General features: G+C 38.6%; 1 protein-coding gene across 4 annotated transcripts in view; it reads left to right on the top strand.

The window, feature by feature from the left end:
- The window catches only part of SRRM1 (serine/arginine repetitive matrix 1), a 30,294-nt gene that overhangs the window by 5,741 nt on the left and 11,356 nt on the right, over nucleotides 1-13,197 (top strand). For 2 of the 4 annotated variants that reach the window (XM_011945605.1, XM_011945607.1), the window contains exons 4-11: nucleotides 1-6; nucleotides 953-1,068; nucleotides 2,702-2,905; nucleotides 3,709-3,903; nucleotides 4,190-4,309; nucleotides 6,131-6,405; nucleotides 12,017-12,097; nucleotides 12,605-12,691. The exon at nucleotides 1-6 is cut by the window's left edge and continues 165 nt beyond it. In XM_011945605.1, coding sequence (XP_011800995.1) covers nucleotides 1-6; nucleotides 953-1,068; nucleotides 2,702-2,905; nucleotides 3,709-3,903; nucleotides 4,190-4,309; nucleotides 6,131-6,405; nucleotides 12,017-12,097; nucleotides 12,605-12,691 — 1,084 coding nt within the window. The remainder of the gene's footprint in view (nucleotides 7-952; nucleotides 1,069-2,701; nucleotides 2,906-3,708; nucleotides 3,904-4,189; nucleotides 4,310-6,130; nucleotides 6,406-12,016; nucleotides 12,098-12,604; nucleotides 12,692-13,197) is intronic. The other 2 variants (XM_011945606.1, XM_011945608.1) reach the window with 1 other exon arrangement.

Here is a 13,197-nt window from a genome sequence, read left to right on the forward strand (position 1 = left end):
AGACAGGTAATAACCGTTTCTTTTCTGTAATGTTGATTTGAGAGTATTGGCCAGGCTGCTGAGACACAAATTGTACATGATCCAGTTAGGATCTTCATGTTGTTTTACTTTGCTGTCCTGTATTGAAACATTCAATTTTGGTTCACTGCTCCTCCCTCCAACCAAACATTGAGCTTAGAATGTCATTTTCCCAGTCCGGTGATTTGCTAGATTTTTACAAAGTCTTCATATATGAGTTTATGTAGCTTAAAAGAAATATGAATTTAACACTGTGAAAGGTAAGCATAAGAGTTTTTGGTTTGTTGTTTTTGTTGTTTTTTTGAGATACAGTTTCACTCTGTCACTCAGGCTAGAGTGCCATAGTGTGATCTCTGCTCACTGCAACTTTCGCCTCCTGAGTTCAAGCAATTCTTGTGCCTCAGTCTCCTGAGTAACTGGGATTACAGGTGCACACCACCACACTGGACTCATTTTTGTGTTTTTGGTAGAGACAGGATTTTGCCATATTGACCAGACTTGTCTCAAACTCCTGACCTCAAGTGATCTGCCCACCCTCGGCCTCCCAAAGTGCTGGATTTATAGATGTGAGCCACTGTGCCAGGCCAGCATAAACTCTTAACGTGGGCAGTACAGATGAGCTCCCAGAAAGAATAAGGTCAATGTGAAAGTGATTTTTGATTTTTTTTTTTTTTCTTGAAGTAAGCTTAAAAACATCTCTTTAGTTCAGATCTTAGAGATTAACTTTCAGTGAATTTTTATTTGTAAATGAGTGGCGAAAATACCAATCTTAATGTGTGTCTGTAGTGTGGGTGAAGAAAGAACAGTCTGGTTCAAAAGAAGAGGCTGATGAAATGATAGTTAATAGTGCTGGTGTTTAACACATGTGGAAAATAGTCTTCAGTTTGTTCTCAAATGTTCAACTGTGTGTACTCTGAAAACCTGGTCTTTGCAGATTGAACAAGAAAAATTGGCATCTATGAAAAAGCAAGATGAAGACAAAGATAAAAGGGATAAGGAAGAAAAAGAAAGCAGCAGAGAAAAAAGGGAGAGGTCTCGTAGCCCAAGAAGGTATCATACAATAGATGCATAACTGATGTTTTACAGGTACTTCAGGTCTTGAGAAATTCTGTGTGTAGAAACTTCCCTAGTTAAAAAGGAATCTAACAATGCTATTCAAGGAATTTCTTCCATCATGCAGTTTTCATGGTGAGCTATGGCTTGCCTCTGGACTGAAGAAATCTGTCATCTTTTGTTTGAGACAGATAATTTAACCATCAGTGTCTCGCACATCTTGATGAGTTTTCCAACTCTAAATTCCTAAATCAAAACTTTAAACTTCTCTTCCATATTGCTTTAGTTCATAACAGTTAATTTGGGTTTTTTAAAATGTACTCTGACTCATTTTTTCTTTTCATTTCCTTTCTTCTAAAAAGAAATCTGTACTCGAAACCTGTCCTCATTAGCCATTCGTGTAATACTTACCTAATTCCCCGTTCTGCTTCTCTTAGATGGTTGTACTGAACCCAAACTTCAGATCATTTATTTGTTTTCTTCTTCCTTCCAATGAGACTGTTGTTAGGTTCACATTTTCAAAACCACGACTCAGCTTCTATATTTGTGGTAAAAGGTGAGAACTCCATTAGGCTTTTTATTTTTAGGGTTCTGCTTATTTCTTTCATAAATGTCTGCTGGAATTAGTAAAGAGAATAGGTAATTTCTTTGTCCCTTTCATTTATATATTGATATTAAAATCTTCTTGTGGAAGTAATGCTTACAGAGCTCAGCACAAATTGTCATGGTGGTAACTACTTGACTATTGATGAAGTATGTCTGCCATTTTCCTTCTGTGTGAATAAGAAAAAAAACCTTTGAGTTAGGCAGGCTACTATTAAACAGAAAGAGGGCTTCTCTTCCAAAAAAGCTATCTTCTTTATGTTTGATATATTTCTCTTTTCTGAAGAACATGTTGCTTTAATAGTACTAGTCATTTTTCTGGCATACTGAGGCTCTTCCTGATGAACTCTGTTGTAATCTGTCCGCATCTAAATGTTAACATGTTTGGGAGTTTGATTTGTTGTCAGAGATTATTGTTGGTTTTTTTTTTTTTTTTTCCCGCTCTGTCGCCCAGGCTGGAGTGCAGTGGCGCAATCTCGGCTCACTGCAAGCTCTGCCTCCCGGGTTTATGCCATTCTCCTGCCTCAGCCTCCCGAGTAGCTGGGACTACAGGCGCCTGCCATCTCGCCCGGCTAGTTTTTTGTATTTTTTTAGTAGAGACGGGGTTTCACCGTGTAGGCCAGGATGGTCTCGATCTCCTGACCTGGTGATCCGCCCGTCTCGGCCTCCCAAAGTGCTGGGATTACAGGCTTGAGCCACCGCGCCCGGCTGTTGGTTTTAAAGCATCCTCTTTGCCTCTGAAAAGTTGGTCTTTTGATCTCTGGGAATGATAAAGAACCTAAGTCTAGAGTCCCAAGTCAGTGCTTTCCTCCCTTGTAACTGATATACTCGAGAGTGTTATCTTTCATTTGCTTGTCTTTCTCTTCCCTATCAAGTAGGTGAGATTAGGATGTCTTATTTCCATAGGGAAACATCTCAGATATAAACAACAGTAGTGTAACTAAAGATTAATCCTCACTTCTTCCTTTGACTTCTCTCTTCCAATCCATGTTATTTAAAAACTTGAAAAAAATTGCTTTCATCCTAGACGCAAATCCAGATCTCCTTCCCCTAGAAGACGATCTTCCCCTGTCAGGAGAGAGAGAAAGCGCAGTCATTCTCGATCTCCCCGTCACAGAACCAAGAGCCGGAGTCCTTCCCCTGCTCCAGAAAAGAAGGAAAAAACTCCAGAGCTCCCAGAACCTTCAGTGAAAGTAAAAGAACCTTCAGTACAAGAGGCTACTTCTACTAGGCAAGTACATAAAAATTCATTTATAAATAATCACAATTTTAGATTAATAATGACTGCAAATAATGACATCTGAGTTAAACTACTTATTCTCCTTTTAGATTTTTTAAATTATAAAATTAGTTTGTTGAAAAGAGATTGTTTAGGAGAGTATGTTCAAAGAAAATGCCCCAAAGGGTGACCATTACTATCTTTTGGTTATATTGTTTCAGGTATTTCATGTATTGTAACTTGCTTTTTTTCCTCAATGTATCATGGACAACTTCGCACTTTTAAGAAATGTATGTGGTTGCCAGATGCAGGGGCGCATGCCTGTTATCTCAGCACTTGGGGAGGCTGAGGTGGGTGGATCGCTTGAGCTCAGGAGTTAGAGACCAGCCTAGGGCAACATGGTGAAACTCTGTCTGTACTAAAAAAATATATATACACACACACACAGATTAGCCGGGCATGGTGGCACATGCCTATAGTCCCAGATGCCTATAGTCCCAGCTACTCAGGAGGCTGAGGTGGGAGGATCACTTGAGCCTGAGAGGTTGAAGCTGCAGTGAGCCAAGATCATACCAGTATACTCCAGCCTGAGTGATAAGAGTGAGACCCTGTCTCAGAAAAAAGAAAATGTACGTGGTTAGAATTATTAGTTGCTCACTAGGTTTCACTGATAGGTATGTATATATCTTTTGGAGCTAGAGACAAGTCTGTAAATTTTGAAAAGGTTTAGAAATAATTTATTACATCATTGTATAATGATTTAGAAGTCTGAGTACAAGAAGGCAAAAGGAAAAAAAAAGCTTTTTTTTCCACAGTGACATTCTGAAAGTTCCCAAACCTGAACCTATGCCAGAACCTAAAGAACCTTCTCCAGAAAAAAATTCCAAAAAAGAAAAGGAGAAGGAGAAGGCCCGACCACGATCTCGGTCACGTTCCAAATCAAGATCCCGGACGCGGTCCCGCTCTCCTTCTCACACTCGCCCTAGACGGCGCCATAGATCCCGATCAAGGTGAGTTGTGGCTTTAAGATCAACAAAGATCTTAGGTTTTATATGCTACTCTGCTGGGTACAATTAGATAAATAATTTCAAAGCAGTAGAAGATGTTTAGTACAAATATTTTTTGAACGTACACAGAGAATTTGAGGACACTTTTCTGTGTACCATAAAAGTGTCTACATAAATGGAAAATTGTGATCCTTGAAATTTATTTTTTAGATGTAGCCATTGAGAAAACTAAGCCAAGAAATTCCTCACTCCTGGTTTATTCAGGACCTAATTCTGTTTGTCATGGCAGATCGTATTCACCTAGAAGGCGGCCAAGCCCAAGAAGGCGGCCATCTCCTCGAAGAAGAACTCCACCAAGAAGAATGCCTCCTCCACCAAGGCATAGAAGGAGTAGATCGCCAGTAAGACGGTAAGATTTTTAAAATTTGGAAGTGTCAAGTGTTTGACACTTCTGGATAATCTTTCTTTTAGGATAAACTAAATTAGTGTCCCCTGGAAGAAAGAACTCATAGGTGATACTAGACAATGTCTTCTAAAGAATCTGTTTCATTTGAAGTGTAATGCAATTGTCCTTGTTATGAAAAATGTCTAGTCTGGTGTTGGAAAGTAAACGAGAAATTAATCATCTTATTGATACTTTTCTGTTAACTTTTACCCTTCTAGAGTTCACCAAGAAATCCTATTAAGTAAGGGAATTGGCCATCTTCTCTTTGGCTTTTAACTGGCTTCTGAAAAGTAGCTGATGATAGGGCCAGTAGGCTCCTTTTGCCAGTATTAAAGTAATTCATTTGCTATTATACTTTGAGAAAAATATTTTCTATGAATTTTTTGTAAAATTCTCAGAAAATTCTCATTATAGAAGTGATGAGGCTTATAAGTAATTCAGACAGAAATAGCATAACTTGGAAGTTTTCCATAATCCCGGGGGAATATATCTGTATTCCATAGATACAATTGTTATTACTAGTTTAGTGTCTATTTTTGAAAACCCCGACTGTACCAGTTTTCTTTTTCTTAAATCATTCTAAAATGAGCATATGATAAAATATTTCAATCTTGGATATATCACTTTAAACAAAAGGTAGTGGCTAAATCTACCCAAAGTAGAGTCCTAGTGCACTGGTAGCAGAGTTTTTGTGCCTTCTTGCAATACATTTCACCTGGCTTTGGAAGAAATGCCAATGATTAAGCTTCCAGTTTTATTTTGGACAGAATTTTTTGTTTGAATCTTTTAAAGTTCTTTTCAGGGAACCAAATCAATTTGGAAATAAAGAGGGGAAAAATCAAGTAAGCTTTATAAAGTTACTTTGTTTCTGCAGTCAGGTTTTTCAGAGTCCCATATGTTTGAAAATTCTCTTTGGGGAGGGGTTGTCAATATATATTGAACTATTACCGCTGTTATAAAGAATTGATGTGTTACTGCTCATAGAGGAGATTAGTGAGGTAAATGGTCAGTCAGTTTTCAGGCATCACACTTTTCTAATTCCCCTTTAGGAGAATAGTAATGCTGGTGCTTCCTAGTACGAGATTAGTGGAAACAGCTATTTCTTATACCGGAGTTTTGCAAACAGCATGTTTAAATTGTGCTTACTCAGCCATTTAGCAGTCAATATTTTACAGATTGTTTAAGATTCCCTTTCAGCCAGTTTTTATCTCACACTTAAGGTAGGGTTTCTTTTTTTCAGGTTCTCAGGAATTCTTCCGCCAAAGGTGAATTCTGCAGGTACACATAATTGCAACAGAACTTAACACAAATTTTGCCGCAGAATTCGAGAGGCCCCTGCTTCTAAGTTTATGTAGCTAAATGAATTCTTAGTTTTGCACACCTTTTTAAAAAATGCAACCTAAAGGTTTCTCAACATTGTGTTATTAAATGAAAAATACCTTGCCCCCAAATTTTGTATGCAAACTCCAAAACACCAATACCATTCCTAAGGCAGAAGGACTAGTTATTTTATTATAGCATTCAACCTGACAAGTTTTATAACTGGAGAGAGAACACAGACAGAAGCATTTATCAGATTAAGTTGTTTATATTTAGTCTCAGAACTAGCTGTTTCCTGGCCTAGGTTATGGTTTTTCCCCCATTCTTTTGGACTCATTTATGTGCTTAGCTACATAAACTCAAAAGTTGGATTAAAATAGCTGTATTTTTGTGTAAACTGTTCATACCTGTAAGGCCGTTCTTTATAAGTGTGCAATTAGTGAATATGAATACTTTATTCCACAGAAGACGACGTTCGTCAGCATCCTTGTCTGGGAGTAGCTCATCATCCTCTTCATCTCGTTCACGGTCACCACCAAAGAAGCCTCCCAAGAGGACATCCAGCCCCCCTCGGAAAACTCGTAGGTTATCTCCTTCGGCAAGTCCTCCAAGGCGAAGGCACAGGCCATCACCTCCTGCAACTCCACCACCCAAAACTCGACATTCCCCAACACCCCAGCAGTCAAACCGTACAAGAAAAAGTCGTGTTTCCGTGTCTCCAGGGAGAACTTCAGGTAAAGGTAAAAATCAAACACATATGAAACATGTTCTGTCTTTCTTTGACTACAAAGCATAGCCAGTTACCGCCCCTGCTTACTCTCAAAGTATAAAATAGCTAGATAATATTTTTGTCTGATACTGTCTGTAAGTTTGCTTATAGGCCTACCTCTTTCCTGTTTTAAAATCTTGGGGCTTTTTTATGTGTGAAAGCGTTTTGTTTTTAGCAGTGCCTTCTGGCATTGCGCAGGTGGATAAATCTTTTACCAGCCGTGGGCTGTTTGAGTTGGGGTAACATATCGAAGTTTGCGTTGGCATGATAAGGGATCATTTTATTACTATGAGGCCAGTTAACTTTTTTTTTCTCTGAAGATTTTTGGTTTGATATCTTAAGTAAGAGGACTTCATATTCTCTTTTAGTTCTTTCTTGGCTGCGTTGTGCTCCCAAGCAAAGGACATGGTGTCCTCTTAAAAGCTGATTTGTTTTTTTAATTTAGGCTCTAGGCAGGGTTCTTCTGAGTGTTGTCCTTGCTTTATTCTGCAGATTGATTTCTGAGGAATTTATGATCTGTGATCCTGCCAGGCAAGTAGAATGCTGTGTTAGTCTGAGTGAAGGTTGTGGTCTATTGGGGTTTGTTCTGTGAGCCTTAAATACGCATGGAAAAAACTAGTGTCCATTTGAACCAGGCTCTCTGGAGCTTAGGGCTGGAATGATACAGCCTAAAAGGTGAGTAGTAAGGGATGGGGAGGATCTTAAAAGCTGCTATAGCAATTGAATTTTAAGGAGCAATCTATAGGTTAACACATACTGGGGTTATTATGATCATATTGAAAATTTCAGGTTAGAGCCAGATGTGGTGGCATGAGCCTATAGTCCCAGCTACTCAGAAGGCTGAGGCAGGAAGATCACTTGAGCCCAGAAGTTCAAGGCTGGCCTCAGCACCGTAGCGAGATCTTGACTCTTAAAAAAAAGAGAGAGAAAAAATTTTAAGTTAGAAACAAAGAAATGGGGATGGACAAAATTTTCATTATACATTTTAATGAGTTTGATGAGACCGGCATTGCTAATTATTCACCCTGCTGCCTTCTCTCTCCACTCCCCAATGATGCAATGTGTTGATACCTACGAAGGCAAATTTTGCTTTCCTTTTTTGTATCTGTGACAATGAGGCATAGATAAGCTGACAGAGTGAAAAGGTGACCAGCAGTTTATGGCAGTCTTTAAAAAGTAATGTTTTCTAAATTGTGACATTTTTATTGTAGTGATACATTGATTAAATAAGACATGGACATTTTTGTTGGCCCCTTATACAAGCAGCTAGTGAAAGTACAGAAGCCTGTAACTGTTCCAGGTTCAGTCCTCAGTTTGAGAGAGGGGCTTCAGGATCACTGTTTTCATAACCTCATGTACCATACTGCGTTTCAGCATTGGGAAAATTTCAGTCCATTTTTAGTTACCATGTCCAAATCTGATGCCCATGGCCCTGACCTATTTTGTCTTTTCCTGTGAAGTTTGTACTTCTGAATATTTATTCTTTGTCTGGAGCCACAAAGCTCTCTGGGGAAAAAAACAAGTGTTTCCACCTGTTACTTTGCAAAAACACATCAAGTGATGATTTTTTTCTATTTGTATCATATAGCCAAAGAGTTGCAAAAGTACCTGAACAAAGGGACCAGTCTTTGTTAAAATAGCTTGATTGTTAAGAATTATTAAGTACCTTTTAAAAAGCATCTGCACAGATGCTAATTTCTTGTGTTTTGGCGTATACTTTTTGCAAACAAGACAGAGTGGGTATGTACATAGGAAAGAAGTAAGCCATGGTGAAAATAAGTAGTTCTGTGGGTTTTGGGACAGGGCTTCCATGTCCAAACAGCCTACTCAAAGAGAGGCGCTACAGGCAGTGTAGTCAGAGTCTCCCTTGTGACCACTGGAGCTGAATATTGGTTTGAGCTACTTGGAAATAACCTCTCCCCCACCTCCTCTCTGCTCCCCAAAATAGGGCCAGCATCTCACTCTGTCACCCGGGCTGGAGTGCAATGGCCCAGTCATAGCTCATTGCAGCTTCCAACCCCTGAGATTACAGGTGTGAGCCACCACACCCGGCCCAGACATAACCTTTTATATTAAACTGATCCTAGCCCTCTATGATGAAATTTCAGAGCTAGAAAAGACCTTAACAGTTGTCATCAAGAGACAGATTTTCAAGTTAGTTGACTTGGTCAAGGTCAACCAGCTAGGAATAAAACTTGAGTTGCCATTCCCAGTTAAATAATGAATACTTTTCCCAGCTTTCCTACCCCAGAATTCCTCTTTGATTGCTAAAGGTGAGAGGTGGAGGGCAGGGTTGAAATTGTTTAGCTTCTCTGTCTGGTAGTATAATTTCAGAAATTACTTTGCAGTTTCTACTACTTAGAACAGTAACATCATTGAAATGTAATAGATACTACAGTTATATTTTCTGTAGTGGCCACTAATCAGGGCCTTAGGGCTCTGTTCTTGGTAGTGGGCAAATGGAGTGGGAGGGAGGCAGGAAAAGTGTTTTGGGGAACTTACAGGTTAATTACTTGAAAGAGTATACAGTCATCTGAAGGGATCTTAGGGGAAACATTTGTAATTATTGACATCTTGTTAAATTGGCATTATCTTAGTAGTACATAAAATAGTGCTTTGAAATCAGTGGCACGGTCAGTGAAGTATGTTAACATGATTGATACTGGTGGTGGCGGTGTGGTAATTTTATTTAGATTAGCTTGGCCACATAAATTGTGCTCTCTAGACACTTAATGGTCACTTTACTATTGCTGGTCACAGAATAACTTATCTTTATAAGTGATCTTTTAGGCAGATCTAAGATTAATAATTAATAGGACTGTTGGAGTAAATTTAAAATTCTGGTTTTAAAGTTGCCTTCTACAACGTTTGACTTCATGCTAGAATGATTTTGTCCCTTGAATACTTAAAATAAAACAACATTACCAAAAAGTAAATGGTGTAAAGTCTCATCTAGAAAAATAGAAATCTGAAGGGCTATTATAATATTAATAATGCTGATTCAATTGTATGAAACCGGAGTAAGAGTATATAAATGATCCTTGTTTGATGGTATAAATTTTTCTTTTTTTGGAGACGGAGTCTTGCTCTGTCACCCAGGCTGGAGTGCAATGGTGCGATCTCGGCTCACTGCAACCTCTGCCTCCCAGGTTGAAGCGATTACTCCTGCCTCAGCCTCATGAGTAGCTGGGATTATAGGCGCATGCCACCACACCCAGCTAATATAAATGTATTAATAAAGACAACTTTAGCTAAGTAATTAGTGAGAAATTGAATCAGGATGCAACTCCAGATGTGTATTTCCATTGGGGGAAAATGTAAATAATGTTACAATTCACTGGTATTATATAAGGAGTAGGCTTTTGCCAACTAACTGGTAAGCATAACCACATTTTTAATGTTTCTTAGGGGAAGATGTGTCCAAACAATCAGCTTCCAAAGCAAGTTTGGGAACCCAGTTCTTTGAGGTGGTAACTTGGACATGCACTTTTCAACTAGGTGCCCATAATATCTTTTCAGAAATTGAGGATTAAGTAACACTTAAAAATATGGACTTAAAAAAAGAGCCTCAAATAGTTAACAATTTTAAAATATTTTATTTCTTTGGATTTGTTAAAATACAAGTATGAAATATAATTTGCTATTTGCACTGTCATGATTCCTGCTATCTAATTGAGTGATAGCCATTCTTTACCCAATCCAGTGGTTTGTCTAAATGGCTTATTACATAGAAATTTTAAGAAAAGTTGCTGGGTGCGGTGACTCACGCCTGTAATCCCAGCACTTTGGGAGGCCGAGGTGGGCAGATCACCTGAGGTTGGGAGTTCAAGACCACCCTGACCAACATGGAGAAACCCTGTCTCTACTAAAAATACAAAATTAGCCGGGCGTGGTGGTGCATGCCAGCTACTCGGGTGACTGAGGCAGGAGAATCCCTTGAACCCGGGAGGCGGAGGTTGCAGTGAGCCAAGATCGTGCCATTGCACTCCAGCCTGGGCAACAAGAGCGAAACTCCCGTCTCAAAAAAAAGAAGAAAAGTCTGTTCATTGAAAAGGCATACCAGTAAATTCTTCATTTTGATTTCTTTAGCAAAGATGCAATTACTGTGTTAGATCACTGGTTCTCTAATTACTGCCCCTTGGAATAAACCATTACAGAATTCTGACTGTGAATGTCTGTTAAATGAGATGTATCTGCATTCTGAGTAAAATATTCCATGATAATTGCTTTAATCGCACAAAACAGGTATCAGGATCCCGAGGGGATCAAATTGTCAGTAGGTTTATTTCTTATTGGGATGTTCTCAAGTGGTGTTTCAGGTTAATCTATGGTATATATATGTTTATATGTGCATATACTTAACAATCTTAGTTGTAGCAATGGATAGATACTATAAGCAGAGATAGCTGTTCAGATCAAAACCCATGCCCTAAAAATAGACTCTTGGATTCACATCTTAGCTCAATTAAATTGTCTTTGTGACTGAGGTGAAGTTGCGGTTTTTTAAGCCTCAGGTTTCCTCTTTGTGAAATGGAACAGGGAGAAAGGGATGTGATACTAGCAACTGTGTTAATAGTATGTCTGATACAGCAGGTTTACCAAAGGTAGTTACCATATTTATATGTCATTGGTAAAAGACAGTTAGATAATTCAGAGGATACCCACTACTCTCCTACTACTTTAGCTATAGAAATGCCTTTTTTTCTTTCTAGCTCTTTGGAAAGAATTCTCGAGTCTTCGTATTTAATAATTTTTACCATTTGTGGCGGTCTGCTTTTTTTCATGGGTAGCTTAAATCCCCTGTGCTATTGTGAAGATTATGCTCTACATAAAGAACCTTTAGTCTGTTGGGCAGCCATTCTTCTTTTCTAGACCAAATATCTTTGTGAAAGTTTCATCAGATCTTATTTCTTAATCATTTATCATCTTTTACTTTTCTGAAGCCACCTATAGTGGTTGCTTAAAAGCTTTCATGTTGATGAATTCTCTGAAGTTGAGTGTGAGAGAGTGAGTGTGGGTGTGGAGGGTGTGTATTTTAGGTTGTGAAGTGCAAGTCACACACAGAGGTTTACTTTACTGAGCTGCTTCTACTCAGTAGCAGCTCCCATTTTCCCTTAAATGTTGGTTTTCTTGGGAGAATCTCAAGATTTGAAAATCATTGTAGAACTTCTCGAGGCATTTCGTTAAACAGTTAAAAATTCTTGCCTCACTTCATATAGTGTTCGAATATGACAAAAAGATCTTACAGGAATTTTTTAATTCTTCATAAATTCTTTTTGAGAGTAGTCACACCCATTTTTGTAATAGCAGGACGGCATCTTGGCTGGGTGCAGTGGCTCATGCCTGTAATCCCAACACTTTGGGAGGCTGAGGCAGGAGGATTGCTTGATGTCAGGAGTTCAAGACTAGCCTGACTAATATAGTGAGACCCCATCTTTATTTTAAAATAATAATAAATTTTTAAAAATTGAAAGAAAGGCATCTTGTTTCACTATTGTATCCTAGGGACCTATTACCTTTTTTTTAAAAATAATAATTTTTTTTTGTACATAAGCTTCTTTTCCACTCTTATTCTTTTTTAGTGACAAAACATAAAGGTACTGAGAAAAGAGAATCCCCTTCACCAGCACCGAAGCCTAGAAAAGTAGAGTTATCTGAATCGGGTAAGTTTGTTGTTTTTTTGTGGTGTTTTGTTTGTTTTTGTTTTGTTTTTCTTAAAGCTGATTTTGATTTTTTGCACATTTGGTCATCCCCTTCTTCTTGAAGATTAAGCATAGGATGAGAGCTAAGACTCTGAAGTAAGACAGACTTGGTTGGAATCTCCTGTTCCAGAATTTAACTGTTTCTGTTTTAATTAACTTATCTGAGCCTTTCTTCTTTCAGCTCCGAAATAGGGGCAGTAGAGGTTTTTGACAGTTAACTGTATCTGCTTATAAAATGCTTGGCACCCACCTGACCTGTAATAAATGCCTAAATACATTTTATTGTATTTGGTGAAGATAGTCTAAATCTGCATGTGAATTGGCATTTTAAACTTTTTTTAAAAAAATATAGTAGTTGTATTTTTGTTCCAACCAAATGAAGGTTTGAGAGACTATTTTCCTATTCAAATTGCAAATTTTCTATATGCGTAACTAAAGAAACACTTTCTAAATGCATCCATCTTTCAGAAGAAGATAAAGGTGGCAAAATGGCTGCAGCAGATTCCGTGCAGCAGAGACGCCAATACAGACGACAAAACCAGCAGTCTTCATCTGGTATGGATGGTGATGAAAGTTTTTTCTACCTGAATTTCCTAATAAAAAATATTTGGTATATAAACATCTATGTGTGCAGCACGAGTATTTACTTGCCTACATAGAAATCTGTCTGAGGAGGCAGGATTGTTTTCTTTTTTTGGTTTTAAGTCCTTTTGCAAAATTTAATCTTCTGTTACTTTGTTATAAAAGTAATAGGTCCCGGCCAGGCGTGGTGGCTCAAGCCTGTAATCCCAGCACTTTGGGAGGCTGAGATGGGCTTATCACGAGGTCAGGAGATCGAGACCATCCTGGCTAACACGGTGAAACCCTGTCTCTACTAAAAAAATACAAAAAACTAGCCGGGCGTGGTGGCGGGCGCCTGTAGTCCCAGCTACTCGGGAGGCTGAGGCAGGAGAATGCTGTGAACCTGGGAGGCGGAGCTTGCAGTGAGCGGAGATCGTGCCACTACACTCCAGCCTGAGCAACACAGCAAGACTCTGTCTCAAAAAATAAAAAAATAACAA

This window comes from Colobus angolensis, unplaced genomic scaffold (assembly GCF_000951035.1).
Source record: "Colobus angolensis palliatus isolate OR3802 unplaced genomic scaffold, Cang.pa_1.0 Scaffold240, whole genome shotgun sequence".
Lineage (NCBI taxonomy): Eukaryota > Metazoa > Chordata > Mammalia > Primates > Cercopithecidae > Colobus > Colobus angolensis.